Source organism: Dendrobates tinctorius, unplaced genomic scaffold (assembly GCF_039654945.1).
Source record: "Dendrobates tinctorius isolate UK_male_01 unplaced genomic scaffold, ASM3965494v1 ptg000024l, whole genome shotgun sequence".
In the NCBI taxonomy this organism is placed as follows: Eukaryota; Metazoa; Chordata; class Amphibia; order Anura; family Dendrobatidae; genus Dendrobates; species Dendrobates tinctorius.
In genome coordinates, this window is record NW_027361692.1 from 13,476,192 (window position 1) to 13,494,564 (window position 18,373).

Sequence of the window (18,373 nt, forward strand, 5' to 3'; positions counted from 1 at the left end):
CATTCTTCCCCCGTGCCTCACATTCTGCCCCGTGTTCATTCAGCCCCCTCCTGTGTCTCACTGTCACATTCTGCCTCTATCCTGTCCAGCATTCTGCCCCTTCGTGTCCAGCAATCTGCCCCATCGTGTCCAGCAATCTGCCCCATCATGTCTAGCAATTTGCCCCATCGCGCCCAGCATTCTGCCCCATCGCGTCCAGCATTCTGCCCCATCGCGTCCAGCATTCTGCCCCATCGTGTCCAGCATTCTGCCCCATCGTGTCCAGCATTCTGCCCCATCATGTCCAGCATTCTGCCCCATCGTCACCAGCATTCTGCCCCATCGTCACCAGCATTCTGCCCCATCGTCACCAGCATTCTGCCCCATCGTGCCCAGAATTCTGCCCCATCATGCCCAGAATTCTGACCCCATCATGACCAGCAATCTGCCCCATCATGAACAGCCCCAGCATTCTGCCCCATCGTGTCCAGCATTCTGCCCGATCGTGTCCAGCATTCTGCCCCATTATGTCCAGCATTCTGCCCCATCATCACCAGCATTCTGCCCCATCGTCACCAGCATTCTGCCCCATCGTGTCCAGCATTCTGCCCCCATCATGTCCTGCATTCTGCCCCATTGTGTCCAGCATTCTGCCCCATCATGTCCAGCATCTGCCCCCATCATGTCCAGCATTCTGCCCCATCGTGTCCAGCATTCTGCCCCATCATGTCCAGCAATCTACCCCATCGTGTCCAGCAATCTGTCCCATCGTGTCCAGCAATCTGCCCCATCGTGCCCAGCATTCTGCCCCCATCATGACCAGCAATCTGCCTCATCGTGTCCAGCAATCTGCCTCATCGTGTCCAGCAATCTGCCCCAACGTGCTCAGCATTCTGCCCCATCATGACCAGCAATCTGCCCCATCATGTCCAGCAATCTGCCCCATCGTGCCCAGCATTCTGCCCCCATCATGACCAGCAATCTGCCCCATCGTGTCCAGCAATCTGCCCCATCGTGTCCAGCAATCTGCCCCATCGTGCCCAGCATTCTGCCCCCATCATGACCAGCAATCTGCCTCATCATGTCCAGCAATCTGCCTCATCATGTCCAGCAATCTGCCCCAACGTGCTCAGCATTCTGCCCCATCATGACCAGCAGTCTGCCCTATTGTGTCCAGCAATCTGCCCCATCGTGCCCAGCATTCTGCCCCATGTCCAGCATTCTGCTTCTGCCCCATGTCCAGCATTCTGCCCCGGGCCCCCCAGATCGCTGCTCTCAAAAAAAAAAAATTCTTGTTACCTGGCCGGCGGCCGCGCTCGAGCAGCAAGACTCCGTCCCTCTCCCAGTCCCACGTGGCACACACTGACCGAATGAGGAAGTGGAGCAGAGCAGTATGTGACGTCAGGTGAGGGTGGCACTGTGGCTAGACCATTGTGCAGGGGGGTATTGCGGCGCTGGCTGGACCATGGTGCGGGGGGGCCTGCCCAGGGGGGCTGACAGGCACTGGGTATTCATTTAAAAAAAAGCTGCAAACGCCTGAATAAAATGTAGGGGCTGCCAGCACGGACCGGGCTGCCAGCGTGGTCGGGCCCCCCTAATCACCGGGCCCCATACACATGTAAGGGCTGTAATGCCCTGATGGCGGCACTGTTCATATACAACCCATCCCAGGTTGTGCCATCGCTATACACAACATTCATATTCTAACTTTATTTTCTTACAGTCGACACCTGATACGCTGCTGTAAAGCTGGCAGCACTGTTCAAGCACCATGTATTTCCTTCATTAGGCAAGGGCAGAGCTAGTCGTGCAGTGGTTTGGTGGATCGGTGGTTACTGCAGGTTGTAGGCTTGTCAGGAGAGGTGAGTCTTCAGGTTCCTTTTGAAGATTTCCATGGTAGGCGAGAGTCTGTTATGTTGGGGTATAGAGTTCCAGAGTAGGGGGAATGCGCAGGAGAAATCTTGTATGCGATTGTGGGAAGAGGAGATAAGAGGGAAGTAGAGAAGGAGATCTTGTGAGGATCGGAGGCTGTGTGCAGGTAAGGACCTGGAGACGAGGTCACAGATGTATGGAGGACCCAGGTTGTGGATGGCTTTGTATGCGATGGTTAGGGTTTTGAACTGGAGTTTTTTGGTAATGGGAAGCCAGTGCAGAGATTGACAGAGGGGAGAGGCCAGGGAGTAGTGGGGGGGTCAGGTGGATTAGCCGGGCAGCAGAGTTTAAAATAGATTGGAGGGGTGCGAGAGTGTTAGAGGGGAGGCCACAGAGCTGGAGGTTGCAGTAGTCAAGGTGGGAGATGATGAGGGCATGGACTAGGATTTTTGCAGGTTCTTGGCTGAGGAATGTACGGATCCGGGAAATATTTTTGAGTTGAAGTCTGCAGGAAGTGGAAAGGTCTTGGATATGTGGTTTGAAGGAGAGATCAGTGTCAAGGATTACCCGGAGGCAGAGTGCCTGTGGGACTTGGGGAGAGTGAGAAGCCATTTACTTTAATGGATAATTCCGTTGAGGGGGCCGAGTGAGATGGGGGAAAGATGATGAATTCTGTTTTGTCCATATTAAGTTTTAGAAATCTAGCAGAGAAGAAGGATGAAATAGCAGACAGACATTGTGGGATTCTGGTTAGTAGGGAGTTGATATCTGGTCCAGAGTTGTAGATCTGTGTGTCATCAGCATAGAGGTGATACTGAAAGCCGTGAGATTCTATGAGCTGTCCCAGGCTGAAGGTGTAAATGAAGAAGAGCAGGGGCCCTAGGACTGAACCTTGGGGGATGCCGACAGATAGAGGGCGAGGTGAGGAGATGTTGTGTGAGTTGGAGACACTGAATATCCAGTCTGTTACGTATCCAGTATGATCGACATATCAAGGGCAAATGCCACTACTTTCCATAATATAAAAACATTAGGCAGTACAATAGGTACTGTACAGTGTATGTCCACTGCTAAATTATCAATCACAATGATCAACTCAACAGTACATGCCTCTTAACCTTTATAATAACTATAATATCTAATAGTATAAACAAGAAGCCAAGGGTGGATGTACTCACTCTCTTTTACTTAGTAGGGTTTATTCCTTCACTTTTCAAGACAACGTACACCAATCAACCTTGAAAAAATTTCTTGCTTAATATTGTGCAGTTCCCTTCATCTCATTAAATAATGTCTGATCCATCAAAGGATGAATATCACAAGCTCTCACCAACAAGTTAGCAGCACATCATTTAAAAGAGTTTTCTTCATTCATAAAACTTTTTTAATAGGCTGTGATAGTTATAAAAGAGACAAAATGAGTATTGCTTACTCTCCCCAGGTTCATCGCCAGCTCTCTACCACTGCCCCAGTCTTTGTTGTTTGGATGCAGTGCTGATGTCACATTAACAGAGCTGCAGCCAATCGGTGAGCTCAATGGTTCTACCTGCACAGCACGAGCCGCTGAGCTCATTGATTGGCTTCAGCACTATCGATGGGACGTCAGTGTTGCAGCCAAATAACATCGTCCATCTCACCAGCAGAGAGCCAGCGCAGAACTCGTAAAAGGTAAGTAATATTCTGTTTGGGGGTTTTAGCTACCACAGTGTATATGAGAAAGTTTTTTTTAAAGAGGGCAATCCCTTTAAACAGGACATTTCACTTGATTTTTTTATTAAATTTTCAATTCAAGTTGAGAACCTCCTCCACTCACTGCTGCTCTACTGATTCTGGAATTTTTTTTTCATTTTCTGTGCCCCTCCATTCCCAAAGTTATAACTGGAGACAAAGATGCAAATTTTACCATCAACCAACTGGGCTTATACCACAAAACTTCTCTGTGGGCAGCATTTACTTTTTCTCCTCTATGACAATGGCCAATGAAAACACGGTCACATCATTCATACAGTGGAAAAAGCAAATGCCCACAGAGAAGGTCACCACTGTATCTGGCTCAGCATATTCTCATGATTTGTTATATGAATACTCTTAGTACTCCACGGTTTCCTTGTCCTTTCCTGCTTTTGAGTGCAGGAGCACAGGAGAGTCGCAATGCATCTCCTGTAACACAGTCATGTCTGGGACTCCTGCTCTTCAATGCTGCTACTCTCCTGTGCTCCAGTGCTCCAATGTGAGGAAGGAAAGAAGCAACGCAAAGTTCTCAGCATTTTCGTGGCAGCTTTGGAGTGCACAGATTGGTCACAATAGAAAAATTTAGTTTCAGGAGAACACATTGAGCCAGGCTGTAGCTATGACTTTCTCTGTGGGTCTTTTTCCCCTGTTATTTCATTGTACAGAGTCACAGATGATAAAAAGCAAACAACTAGATATACGCTCAATGGTATATGCTTTCATGAACTGGGGGTGTTTGGTTGCCCCCAGTTCGTCAAGGAATTTATTATATCCCACTTTCCAGTTCCGGTTTTGAACTTTCAGCTCTCTGGCGCCCCCTTACCCTCAGGTCAGTCAGGGAAAAGCTGCCAGAAAAGTTGCCTTGCTATGTACTGACTATTGGACACGCTGCAGTGAGGGCGATATGACTATTTCAAGTCTCAGGCGGGAAATACACTTATAAAACTCCGTCCGTCACTGCCAGGGTCTCCACAAAAGCCCAGAACACTTCGCTGCCACAGCTCCTATTTCTTATGATTAATATCGGGTCAGGAGCCAACCCAATCAGTAGCGCTGACTTAGTTCGGAGGTCGTGGCAATAAGTTATTAGGGCAAGGAAAACCAAACTAGTAAATATTATAGCCTTTACTCCAAAAAGAAATAGGCAGTGTTTACAAAAAAATATAAAAATGTATTACAAATGAGACAATCTACAGTATGTACAGGCAATTACAAAATAAAGATGGATTAAAAGAAGAGCTTACATGTTTCAGTTACTGGCCGTATGGAGATGGTTGGTGGGGGAGGGGAACTGTCCAAATTCATCAGGTCCAATTACACAGCGTCTTGTGGCTTGCTCCCCAGACAAAAGACACGCTACTAACGGGACCTCATAATTTTATACTCTCTGGTAATGACCTCACTGAGTGGGCAGAGCTATGAAATGTACTCCCCTTTTCAGAAGTTACCAAAACCTTATTAATTCAATATCTCTGGCAGGAAACCTCATAGAGCGACTGTGGGATTATCATCATTCTTGTTCTGAAATGAGTTTTCTATTAAGTCTAAACATGGAGTGGATGTATGACCCGGTTAAGCAGAAGTCCATTTCTCAGATTCTGCTGGTCCTGGAGCTTAGAAAACTCGCTGGGTGAGGGTTCTACTGATGTAGATGCCAGAAATGTAAGTTTTGTGTTTCTATGACTATATTTTGATCGTACTAGAACAAAGAAGTGGCCGTATGCTCCTACTTTTTACTTTCAACTTCGCAGCTGTATGCAGGAGAGGGGGTGAGGGGAATCACACACATTCCTGAGGGAGGGGGAAGAAGAGGGAGTTAGAACTACACGCAGGCAGGTAGAGAAGCAGAGCTGCAGCTTGTATAAAGGGGGGGAAGTTGTAAGGGGGATCGTAGCTGCAGTAGGGGAGTCACATACCAAGGAAATGTATAGAGCTTTGTATGTGTGCATATACAAGACATATGCATAGATTGTTGAAGGGAAAATGTTCATCTTCATTACTGAAGGGCATATCTTTGAAAAAGAGGGTGACAGGGGAAAAAATGCTCCAGAAATATTGAAACAGTGGCAATTAGAACAGGTACTTAGTTTAAATTAAAAAATCAATTGAAAGGTCCCATTTAAGCCCTGCAGTTTGTTAGGTAAGATCTCCTTGGATCTGACTTATTGCTCTAGCACAGCCCACAAATGCGCTAACAGACTGAAAGCTGGGAACTTTGGAGATTTCGCCTTGAACCCTTTGTCAGGTTCTTAAAATTACGGTAATCCTGAACCAGGCATGCATTGTTTTAGTGTCCATTATCTTGCTTAAAGAGGATGCAGCTGTATACATATTAATTGTCATGAAGGATTGTACTTGGTCTTCAACATTGTTTTGGTGGCTAGTGTCAGGAATCAAACTATCCAGATGCTGCCAAGAGCATCACACTGTCCCATATCACATTCTCTCCATAGTATACCCTGGTGCCATCTCTTCCCCAGGTAAATGGCACTCATACAAGGCTGTCTACCTGATGTAAAAAGAATGTAGATATAAGGCTACTTTCACACATCAGGTTTTCGGCGTCAGGCGTCGTGCCGGAATGCCGGATCCGGCAAATGTTTTGTAAAACCTGATGTGCTGGATCTGGTTTTCTGCCGGATCCGTCTTGTTCTTGACAGACAAAACCGGATCCGTCTCATCCGGTTCAACCGTTTTTTTTTATCCGTTTTTCGACGGATTACGCCGGATCCGGTTTTTAAAATTGACCCTTGTGGCCTTCCGAACGGGATTGGCTACTGGAAAACTATATATAGCGTGTTCCTACAGCCCTTCTTTGACAGGTTGGAGAGGAGAAAGTGCAGGTTGGAGAGAAGAGCAAGTTACTGGCGAAGATGGATGTTGTGATTGGAAATATTTTGAAGAATTTGGCGGATTTTATAGCGGAGGCGAATTGTTTGAGGGTGATTGTTCTGGAGAAGGAGAGAGCGAGACAGCAGCGCATCAGGCATCGTAGACGATGTTTGTGGATCCACCCCATCACAGCCAAGAGAATGACGCGTGGGGTCTATTCTACACTCTGCATGGACCTTCGACGAAACCCAGATAAATTTTTTGGATATGTTCGGATGAAAATGGAGAATTTTGATTACTTGGTGGAGCGCATTGCACACCTCATAAGAAAAGCGGACACCTATTGCCGCTTCTCTGTTTCACCTGCAGAGCGTCTGATGGTGACTTTAAGGTAAGCCACATTTATTGGATGTGATCACATCAGAGCACACTTTCACTGCAATCTTGTTGGTGGTAGTTTGTATCTCCAAGTGTTATAGCTCAGTTTTGGTATGTAATGCTGTGATTTAAAACTAATTTATTGTTTTTTAATTCCCCACAGATTTCTTGCAACTGGAGAATCCCTTTCGTCACTGCATTTCCAGTACAGACTCGGGATTTCCACCATATCTGGAATTGTGAAGTACACATGCCGTGCACTGTGGGACTTCTTAGCTGAAGAGTTTTTACCAGAGCCCACAACAGAGAGGTGGATTGAAATTGTTGACAAGTTTCAACAGATATGTCAGTTTCCCAACTGCTTGGGCGCTGTGGACGGGAAACATATCCGCATTGTAAAGCCAGCCGGACCGGGATCGGAATATTTCAATTACAAGAAATATTTTTCAATTGTCCTCATGGCCATCGCTGACGCGGAATACAAATTTATTGCTGTTGATATTGGGGCCTATTGCCGCTCCAATGACTCTCAAGTTTTCAAACTGTCTGCCATGGGGCGTAAACTGTATGGAAACACCTTCCAGTTCCCACCACCTAGACCGCTGCCGCAAACATCTGGTCCACCTATGCCATTTGTCTGTGTAGGGGATGAAGCCTTCCAGCTGTCAGAACACCTTTTGAAACCGTACTCTAGCAGAGGATTGACAAGACCAAAACACATTTTTAATTACCGCCTCACAAGAGCAAGAAGAATGGTTGAATGTACCTTTGGTATTCTGACAGCCAAATGGCGGGTCCTATTGACTGCGATCAACCTCAAGACAGAAACTGTTGACGAGGTGATCAAAGCTTGCGTGGTACTCCACAATTTTGTTATCTGCAAGGAACCCATTTCCATTGAGGACACCTCTGAAGAAACCACCTTGCAAGATTACCATGACATTACCACTAGAAGTTCTGTGACGGTTTCAGTAATGAGGGACAATTTTGCACTATACTTTATGTCACCTCAAGGCAGAGTATACTGGCAGGATGACAGAGTGTGAAAGATTTGTGCCCAACCAAACTTGTGTACCTTCTGTACCAACAGTATATACCTTTGCCAACCAAAGTTGGCTATCTTGTCATGGTCTCTATTTTTAGCTTTAGGCCACAGGTGTGTACCTGGTTGTGTTTTATGCAAAGTATTTCACCTTTTAACAAAAGTTGTGTACATTGTTAGGAAATCACCAACAATAAACACAACTTTTTAGGTGAAATACTTTGCTTCAAACACAACCAGGAACACAACTGTGGCAAAAAGCTAAAATTTACCCACAGTTATATACCTGGTTTTGAATACCTTTTTACCTTTTAAATACCCTGTATTTAACCTTTTTTTTAAACATATTTCGCCGCAGAAAGAAATGACAGACAACCAGTGTAAACAATAATTTAACTTTTATTTAAAATATTTTTTTTTTGTAAACTGTTTTTAAAGTTAAAAAAACTTTTTTAATAAAGGTTTGAAACCAACCAAATGGGCATTTTTATTACAAAAAAAACATTATAACTCGGTGTAGTGTGGGGTGGAAATACTGCTGGAGGGGCTGCGGGACACTTCGACACTGGGAGTGTGGAGAGAGGACTGGGATCGTGGTGGGGAAGGAACAGTTAGAGGTGATGGTGTGGAAAAAGCTACAGAATGGGTGGACATGTGGGAGGCAGAAGAGGTGGTGGGCGGTGGAGTGGAGGGTTGGGCAGGGACTGTAGGAGCAGATGATGTTGATGGAAAGTTGTATGGGGAAGGAGTTTGGTACTGGGAAGGAGTTTGGTACGGGGAAGGAGTTTGGTACGGGGCAGGTTGCTGGAAGTGGGGAGATGTCTGGTACTGGGGAGGTTGCTGGTACTGGGGAGGTTGCTGGTATGTAATAGGAGGGGGAGGATGGAAAGTGGCTGGAGGGGGTGCAGATGTAATAGGAGGGGGAGGATGGAAAGTGGCTGGAGGGGGTGCAGATGTAATAGGAGGGGGAGGATGGAAAGTGGCTGGAGGGGGTGCAGGTGGAGGAACTACAGTGGTGGGAGGTGGAGGTTGGGAGGTAACCTGCTGTAGAGCACCGTGGCACGAATGCATTACATGCATCTGCTGGGTAGGAGATAGTGTTGCCATGCGCTCCACAACAGACCTGAAAAAGGTGTGGTTTGGCGTAGATCTTGCTTCTGAATGCATGGTTTGCAGAAGTGTCTTCACCTCCAGAATGCTGGAGTTGATCTGCTGAAAGCCTGCGGAGATTTGCTCTGACAAGACTTTTAGACAGTTCTGGAAAGATGCATTCAGATGCAAGAACTCTGGCGCATAACTCTTTTCCTGACCCCTCTGCCGCTGCCGCCCAGTACCTGCAGGTGTACTAGAGGTGGCAGGGGCAGAAGGGTGGGGTAAAGGGAAAGCGATCTCCTCACCAGCAGCTTCATGTAATGTAGGCGGCCACGATGCTCCTGTGCTGGTGCTGGTGGATGGGACAGATGGGTCGAATGTGTGGGAAGGCTGGGAAGGTGCAGATGTACCAGGGCGGTCGAAGTGTCCCTCGGTGCCGGTCTCCTCAGGGATCGCCTCAGAAGGGTCCAATCGTGCAGGCTCCCGAGTGCTGCTCACCGTGCTGTGGAATAAAGAGAAAAAAAAACAATTAAAATAGTGACATGGTATGGCCCTGGCTGAAAAAAAAAAGTTACATGTAAACATTTTTTTGTCACATGTGGTGTGTAATATTTACCTTCTGGTGAGCATTGTCTCCCGGAGGAACGACAGGGCTCGTGCGTACTTGTACTTGCTCCTGCGTCCTCCAGATCCACTCGGGGCCCGCATCTCTTTATTGAACTCCTTCTTGAAACGATCCCTCACAGACCGCCACCGCTTCACAATTCTCTCCCCTGAAACGAGAAAGGACAAAGTGGTTAGTATACAACATCAGTGTTTCCCAAACTCCAGTCCTCATGGTCCCCAGGGGTCATGTTTTCAGGATTTCCAAAGTAAATAGAAATCCTGAACACATGATCCGTGGGGACCACGAGGACTGGAGTTCGGGAAACACTGGTTTAAATCAAGCAACCGGTACTGTATATACTTACGCTCTTTAATCTGGGCCCGAGCTTCGAGGTCCTCCCAGCGGTCCACAAGGAGCGAACAGATTTCCTCCCAGAGTCATCGGGTAACGATAAGGTCAGCGTGGCGGCGGTCAGCCATATTCCAGAGCGGCTCCCTTTCTCTGACGAGATCGATGAGGCGGTCCACATCAATCCCTCCATCCTCACCGTCAGAGTCGGGAGCACGCTGTGAAGGCTGTTAAAGAAAAAGACAAAGATAACATAATTAGCCTCCACAAAAGAAATGAAATAAAAAGTGCAAAAAAAACAAAGCAAAAATATTTATACTTACACGCTGGTGACCGCCGCGTTGCTGTCGCCGACGACCCCGGGAGGCACTGCGAGGACCTCTTGGCCGAGCACCAGATTGGGAAGACTAGAGAAGAAAACAAAAAATGTTATGTCTTTGGATGTAGGCATTTGTTTGCTGTGTGTGGTCTGCAGAGCATTGTTTTCTATGTGTTGTGTGTAGTGTGATGTTGTGTTTCTGCGTTTGATGCAAAAAACTTACCAATTGTGAGCCCACTCCAAGTGTCTGTCCACCCCTTCCTTCTTCTTCTGGGAGCTCCTCTTCATCTTGTGATTCCTGTTTTGAAATAAAAGGCAATGAATAGACATATATTCCAGAGATGATGGATTTTGGAAATAAAAACTTACCGTCAAACGCTGACGATGCGAGGGAGGGCTCCCAGAAGAAGATGTGCTGTCTTCCTCATGGCCAGACTCCATGGCTGTGGGTGGTGTTCCTGCTGCTGCCATTGCTGCTGCTGCTGCATCTATTGGGCGGCTGTTGAATAAAGAGAAACAAAGGGCCAATGAATATCTTGATATTCCATAGCCCTAGTTTGGAGGAATGGGGGATTTGATAATTACCGTCTCTCATCTGCTGCTGGACTCCCCTCCCGTTGTTCAGCATGCTGCTCCATTTGGGGTGGTGCTGATGGTGCTGCTGCTGCAGATGTCTGCTGCCTTCTCCTGGTTCTTGGCTTGGGTGGCATGTTGGGTGTGGCTGAGGGTCACACTGTCTTGCTTTTATATATGTCTTGTGGGCAGAGCTACTGAGCATGCTTAGACCAAAAAAAACGGATCCGGCCACCGGATCCGGCTGTCGCCGGATCAGGCGCATTGCGGCGCTCATAGGCTTTCATTGTATGAAAAAGCCGGACACGCCGGATCTGGCGTGTCCAGCTTTTTCGCCGTAGACAAAAACGTTACAGTAGCCGTTTTTTCCAGACGCCGGATCGCGTCACATTGCCGGATCCAGCGAAAATCAGATGAAACGCATGGCCATCCGGCTCTAATGCAAGTCAATGGGGGGGAAACCGGATCCGGCATTGCATTTCGCCGGATCCGGTTTTTGTCAAAAGCGCCGGATCGCGCCTGACGGCGAAAACCTGATGTGTGAAAGAGGCCTAAGGAGATTGGTGTGCGCTCGGTCATACTTCAAGGTGCTGGTGGAATACGGTATGTGACCCCTAGACCAAGGCAAGAGAAATTTCACCGCACACTCTTGGTAGGAAGTGATGCAAAGTTTTTTTAAAAAAAAAATAGCAAACAAGGAAATTTGTGCTAAAAATTGCAACAAAATGTAACAACGTTTCAACCCTACCAGACTCTTTATCATAGTGTTGCTGCAAAATAACAAGTATGAAAACAGTGTCACATGATTGATATAATATAAATATCCCGGGTAGTATATATAAAAGCTATATTGTACTATACAAAATCAAATTTTCTATTATATACATATACACAGTATATGTATAGACATAAACAAATTCTACACTATTTTAACATGGTAACATCCCTAGAAAAACAGAAACATGGTACACCAAAATGAGTATTCTATCCTATGAGAATAATAGCACTCAAATGCTAAGATAGAATCAAGGAGATGCATAAATGGGATAAGCAATTATATTAAACTTTATTGAACAATTATAAAAAAAATAGTATGCAAACATATGGCAATAAAGTCTGCTAGAACAGCGAACCTATCAAGAATTATATATAATCGAATAATTTACATCAATAGATTCCTGAAAAGAGAGACTACAAGTCTCCCATAGGGGTGTTTCCCCTATGAATATCAGTATATCATCAACAAATAAGAGTAATAAAGACTGGCCATCGATATCACTTAACAATGTATGAGAAAATATAAAGATTCAGCAAAATAACATGAGTCTATATATCTAGACCGCTAGAAAATCCCCCTTAGGGCAGTTATATAGCCAGCATAAATAACCTGGATTCTAGTAATGCATGCGATGATAAAATAGTTTAGCGCCGTAATGCAATCAATGGACTGAGGGAATATTATTAAGTCTTTCTTATTTATTAGTAGAATTTATTTCTTTATTACTGTTTATTACACAACAGAACATAGGACATTGTTGAAGAAATGTGCACAATTGGACAGCGACATTTTTTCTTATCTTCTCCTATGTCATGTTGTGTATAAATATTTGACTCTTTAGATATTGTGTTATATCATGCCTGATGAAGAGACCTGAGTAGTCTTGAAAGCTTGCAATTTCAGTTAGCCATTAAAAAATATCAACCACTGAGGATTCTCAAATTTTGGAATCCTGTTGTCAGTTAACGGGCAATGACAGCACACCCTAGTGGGTATCAGGCAAAATGCAGTCTTATTAAGGCTCAAATACAGACACAGTGAAAGAACACAAATGGTTAAAACACTAAAAAAAACACCAAGTGCTATGCTTAACACTCAAATCAGTTCACCATTATAAGAGGCCAAAATTACCCCTTCTGCCTATAGGCATGTGTGTAACCAGTACAAATAAAGCATAAAGCACAACTATACAGTGTAACAAGGCATATGAATACAACATAACTAATAGTATGCCAGTAGCAAGGATAATATGAGCTCCAACATCAGGCAATAAAGTGTTATAGTGTAAGGATTAAATACCATATGACACCAAAGAGACCTTAGGGTAGTATTGGTTCTGTCGGTCCCACACTTGTACTCCTTCTTCAGGGCCACATTTTTTGCAACCAGTATGTTATTAGCTAGATCCAGTTTTGTACATAGCACATTCCTTTTTTTAGCAGTTTTAACCATTTGAGTGATTTTTTTTGTATTTGAGGCTTATCTTGCGTGATACCCATTACTCGTAAATGTTTTGATTTTATTTATTGGTGTGTTTTTTTTTCTATACAAGCATGTAGTACCTGTTCATTGTTCCTGTCAGTTTGATATATAGGACTCACTGGTTGTCTTCCTTGGACTACTTTCGCAGGTACTAAACACTGCCCAAGGCCCTATGTTTTGGAAACGCTCTTACCCGGATTTGTAGTTGGCACAATTTGACCCTTGTCAAAGCTACTAACATCTTTTGCCCATTTTCCTGCTTCCAAGACATCAATATAATGAACTGACTGCTCACTTGTTGCCTGATATATCCCACCTCTGTCAGGCACTATTGTAATAAGATAATTAATGTTATTCACTTCACCTGTCAGTAGTTTTAACATAATGGCTGATCGACGAATAGTGTTACTAAATTTATATCAATGTCAAGGTCACAGCAGAAGGTCTAAAATTATCAGGAATTAACTGTCTAAGATTCTCATTGAAGACTTTATTCAGTCACTTCACAATTAACACCAGGAAGATATATATAGTACAGAGAAAAGTATATATAAGAGAATAAATATATATTCATACACACAGTATATATTTATATATATATACAGTGTGTATATATATATATATTCTTATATATACATATGTTTTTTTCTTTTTTTGTAAGATAATAAGCGTTAAGCTTCATAGTGGAATTCAAACATATAGCCGCCATATGTATTAGATAGCTGTCAGAAGACCAATGGTTCACCTATTTCTCCTGACTTTGACACATACAGGAATACTCAGGCAGCTGTCTGTTTCTGTGTTCTCCATTACAGCTGCTGCTAGATACCTGGCACATGGTAATCTCCCATGGAACAAAAGGATTGGCGGTTAAAATTCATCAGATGTCGGGGGACAGTAAGGAAGTTCCCATACTTATGAGGCTGTCAGCCTGTAAAGTAAAGTCTAGCAATAACACAGAGGCAGATCTAGGTTTTCCATCGCACAGGGCGAGAATTCAATCTGGTGCCCCCCCTTTCTCAAGTGGTTTGAATAGTCATCATGTGACCCCTCATATACAATTTGAATACTTATAGTCACATGCAGACAAGCAGCCTTTCCTAATTCTCTCAGTGTTCAGTGAAAAACTACAGTCCCTTCTTCACTGAGAGAAGCAGTAAGAAAAATTAGCCAGCTAGCCAGCACGTGACCGTAAGTTTAAAAATTGCATATGAGTGGTCATGTGATGACCGCTGAAACCAACAAGCAGAGCAGAATCCTGCCAATGTGTATATTACATGCTGTTAGAATTGGACATGCTACAATGTGTGGTGTAGTGTCCACTTTGTCTGCTAGGGAGCGCTGTGTGGGTGTCCCAGGATGGGCGTATAGCCATATCCAGGGTGGTAATAGGAGCAGGGTCCTAAATGACTATTATGTATCCCAAGGTGGGTGGCCTTGGGATGAAGGCTTGGTTATGTGTTGATCAGCAGAGATACTGCTGATGTTCTGTGCCACTGTTTCAGGAAGAAGCCTTCAGGTGATTGGTGAGACATGCATTTTTATGCTGCTTGTGTATCAACTCAAACCAAGCTCAATTTTTGTGTTTTTTCACTTTAGTATATAGTCTACATAGTCATGGGTAAGTGTAGTTCTGTTGCAGACCACTAGATGAGGGCATACTAGTGGGCTCTATAGATATTGCTGATAGGACGTTCATAGAGGGTTAAGTGTAGGAGGGGCTGCCGGGTAGTAAGCGGGGACCTCGTAGGAAATTAGGTCAGATGGGGCCAGGGTGCCCTAGTGTCCACATGGGCTATTGGCCCGGAAAGCTTGGCAGCCACATAACGTTCAAGTGCTGCAGCCCACGTTACCCACGTCCACTGTATGTCATAGCAGTGGTCCAGTACAGAAACAGAAAGATGTGGTGACTTGTCACCTGGGCCGATGCTTTTAGAGCAGGAGTCGGCTGGACAGCTGAAGTGAAGGAAGCTGGGACTTCGATGAGTTCGGTACACATGGACCAGATGCTTTACCAGAGGCAATGAAACCTGGTGACTGATTATTTCGAGTCAGAGGTGAAACAGGCAGAAGGATTTGTCATCATGAAAAGATTAGGCCAGGAAGGAACTGGGGAGCAGTCTAGGACAGTCCGGGCAGGGCGTGTACTGCACAGAAGTAACAGCCAGAAAGGGAAAGATGAGGAAACAAGCAAATGTCACAATGTACCAACTGTGGATGTAACGTGTGAAATACTCAGTAACGATAGTGTTAAAGTTAACTCAGACTGTGTCTCCATTGCTGGGGGTCGCCTGGAAGAGGGACCGTTATCACCTGGGAAGTGCCCAGAGGAAGCTGATCCTGGAGATGCAGATATGGAGAAGAGAACAGTGCATTTTTCTGCAGGAAAAGGACTGGACATGAATATAGCAGTAATTCAGGTCACGACTACAGTCCTGTCCCTCCCTTACAACTGCGTCTTTAGATTGGTTGATAAAAGTCTCGAAGTGACATCTGTCCACATCATCCTAGTAAAACTACAATGGTTATCGTTCTGATCACTTTGATGGATGAGGTTAAATATGCATCAAATCCACAGTTATGAAACCGGAGAAATATGCATGAGTCTTTACCCTGATAACAGACAATATACAATGTGTTCATTTTCTCAAATAAATAATGATCCTGAAGTCTGTAGGATACCTGTGATATTCGGTGTTGGAGATAATGAAGTACTTACCCTTGGGCACTGTGATCTGAAATATTTCTGGGCTGCTCCATCTCCTCTTAAAGTAGCAATTTAGGATTTCTTAATATTCATCATAACTGATGCAATCCTTAGCCAAAACTCATATATTTTAAAAGTCAAAGTACTTTTTTTTTTCAATCTAAAACACATTTTCTATGCTTGATAAAATACGTGTATGAAAGCAGGAAACTGTGGATAAAAAGATGCTGTATCCCAGCACTATGATAAGTTTTATTTCTCTTGGTTAATGTTATAACATTTATAGACAATTGTAAGCTAATTGTACACCGTGACAAATATTATCTATATGATGGGGCCACATTGATGTGATAGATGGAAGTCCACCCTCTACATCTCCACCAAAGAGGAGAGCTGCTACAATGCTATAAAGCTCACTTAATTAACTCAACTTAATGAGCGCTGCCTAGTGCTACATGCACCAATTTGGACTTGATAGCATCTTCCTTCAGCATTGACAGATTATGACATTGGTTTTATTAACAACTAATCATTGGGGAAGGGTACCAAACAAAATAGGTTACTCTGATAGGACAACTCATTTAATGCAGTTACTTCTCACACCAGACAATAGCAGTACGACTGGGGAAAAGCAATAACTTCACTTAGGAAAATAGATAATAAGGCAAGCACATAGATCTTCCTCCAAACATGACCATTCAACTGTATCAGAGCTGGTGGTTAAGATCCAAAAAAACATTTGCTGTGATCCCTCACTGCCACATAATTCATGTAAGCATCTCATCCTATATAAATGAAAGGGTCCAAGGCAAGAGGCTTCCCATAGTGAAAGTGATGCAACAGTAGAAATCCTTTTCATATTATTTATTATACTCGAAGACAGCTTTCCATCAAATAATTAAATGCTGTCTGGTATGTACTTCATGTACTCCAAATCCAGTTTCAGCTGGTAGTAAGGATTTAGCAAGACCATGCTTTTCTACAGGTTTTGTGAGAACGGACAGGTATACTTTCTGTTCTATGATCGAAAGTTGTGAATGATATTATCAAGACTAAGAATACTAGTGTTATATTATTTAAAGGGAGATTCCCAGAATAAAATGACTGTTCATACCATGCACAGGCGCTTAGTGGGCCACGACAGGCCAAACAATTCAGTAAACCTTCCCATCTTCTTTTTTGGCATCTTTCATTCTCCTATAAGTCTTCCTCTATCTATAAGTTTTGCTTCTATGTCCTATAAGATTTCAGTTATCCATACTTTAATACCACTTGCTTATAGACTATTGCTTAGGTGGTATATTTGTCACTGTGATGCTGATTCGCTTCTCGTGGACAAGCTGAAAGTCAGAGTAGTCAAGGAGACCGAGGTCAAAGGCCAGGTATCACGCTGCGGCAATGCAGTTGAAAGCTACCTCCACTAGGTGGCGAAAGAGTGGAGAGAGGTCCAGCACACAGGTGAAGCAGACCTGCTGTGCAGCAGCGAAGCTACCTCCAGGTGGCAGCAGAGAAGTCAAACAAGCCGGGTCAAATCCTATACTGTAGCGCAGTACCAAAGGAATAAGCAAACTCAGGGTCAGAGACAAGCCAGGGGATCAGTAACGGTCAGGAGCGGATATGCCAAAGACAAGAGACAAAAGCAGGTCAGGGTCCAAGCCAAGTTCAAGTACCAAGAAGTCCAGACACAAAGGGGACACACAGAGTCGGGAAGGAAGCAGGGAATAACACAGACATGGGTCAAGTCTGGAATAACAGCAGGACAAATCAGGGTGTAACAGAATCAGCTACTCACACCATAGGCAGAACTATAACTGACATTGCCTGCAGGAAGCAGCGGCGATAAATAGCAAAACTGAACCCAGACAGAGGCTGAGAAAGGTTAACCCCTGAAATGACCAGACCGGGAACATGGAATGACAGGACTCAAAACCCGGTCTGGATCATGACACCAGGAAGGTACGTCATAAGTAGAGAGAAGAGACAAAGGCATAGTCAGGTAATGGTCTAAGGTCTGAATACCAGGAGAACAGCAGACAGAGCAAAGGGAGCAGGCAAAATGGAAGGTCAGAACGAGGTCCAAGGTGAGTCAGCAAAAAGATCAGAATTCAAGGCACAGAGTGGCAAACCACACAGCTCATTGTACATCTGGTAGAGATCTGGGACTGACAGTCCAGCTAAGTAGCTGGGCAATCACCTGGGGCAGGGAACACCTGAAGGCAGCCCAGAACCTCCCAATCTCAGATTGCCGAGCTGTCAATCAAAACACCAACAGCCCAGCACGCCCATGCACCAGACTGGACCTGAGCTGTCTAAAATTACTGACAACTTCAGCATGCTCCTGCACCAGTTTGGAAGGCTGAGCTGTCAATTAAAGCACTGACAGCTTCAGCACTCCTCTGCACCAGATTGGATGACTGAGCTATCAAAGTACTGACAGCTTCAGCACTCCCCTGCACTAGATTGGATGGTTGAGTTGTCAGTGACTGCATCCCAGACACATTGAAGGGTGGAATCGTGACAGTCCAGAGGTTTTTTTTACCTCTAAAAAACTAAATATTTTCATAAATCAATGTGTTCTCTGATTTTCATAGTACTATAGACAAACCAACTGTGATTTTTTTCTATTTAATTCT

At 44.5% G+C, this 18,373-nt stretch overlaps 2 protein-coding genes across 2 annotated transcripts in view; one reads left to right on the forward strand and one right to left on the reverse strand.

Annotated features, from left to right (window-relative positions):
* Positions 1–18,373, forward strand: part of B3GAT2 (beta-1,3-glucuronyltransferase 2) — a 315,386-nt gene that overhangs the window by 96,910 nt on the left and 200,103 nt on the right. The gene's annotated exons all lie outside the window — the stretch shown is intronic.
* Positions 8,319–9,732, reverse strand: LOC141084564 (uncharacterized). The gene is made up of 2 exons (XM_073569374.1): positions 9,543–9,732; positions 8,319–9,428 (listed from the first exon to the last, which is right to left on the reverse strand). The coding sequence occupies exons 1-2, from the start codon at positions 9,632–9,634 to the stop codon at positions 8,339–8,341; spliced, it is 1,182 nt and encodes a 393-aa protein (XP_073425475.1). The 5' UTR covers positions 9,635–9,732; the 3' UTR covers positions 8,319–8,338.

Excerpts from the sequence above, each read along its gene's own strand:
- LOC141084564 (XM_073569374.1), bottom strand. The coding sequence starts at position 9,634 with ATGCGGGCCCCGAGTGGATCTGGAGGACGCAGGAGCAAGTACAAGTAC. Across the intron at positions 9,429-9,542 it reads GAGACAATGCTCACCAGAAG|CACGGTGAGCAGCACTCGGG; the intron begins GTAAATATTACA and ends TTTATTCCACAG.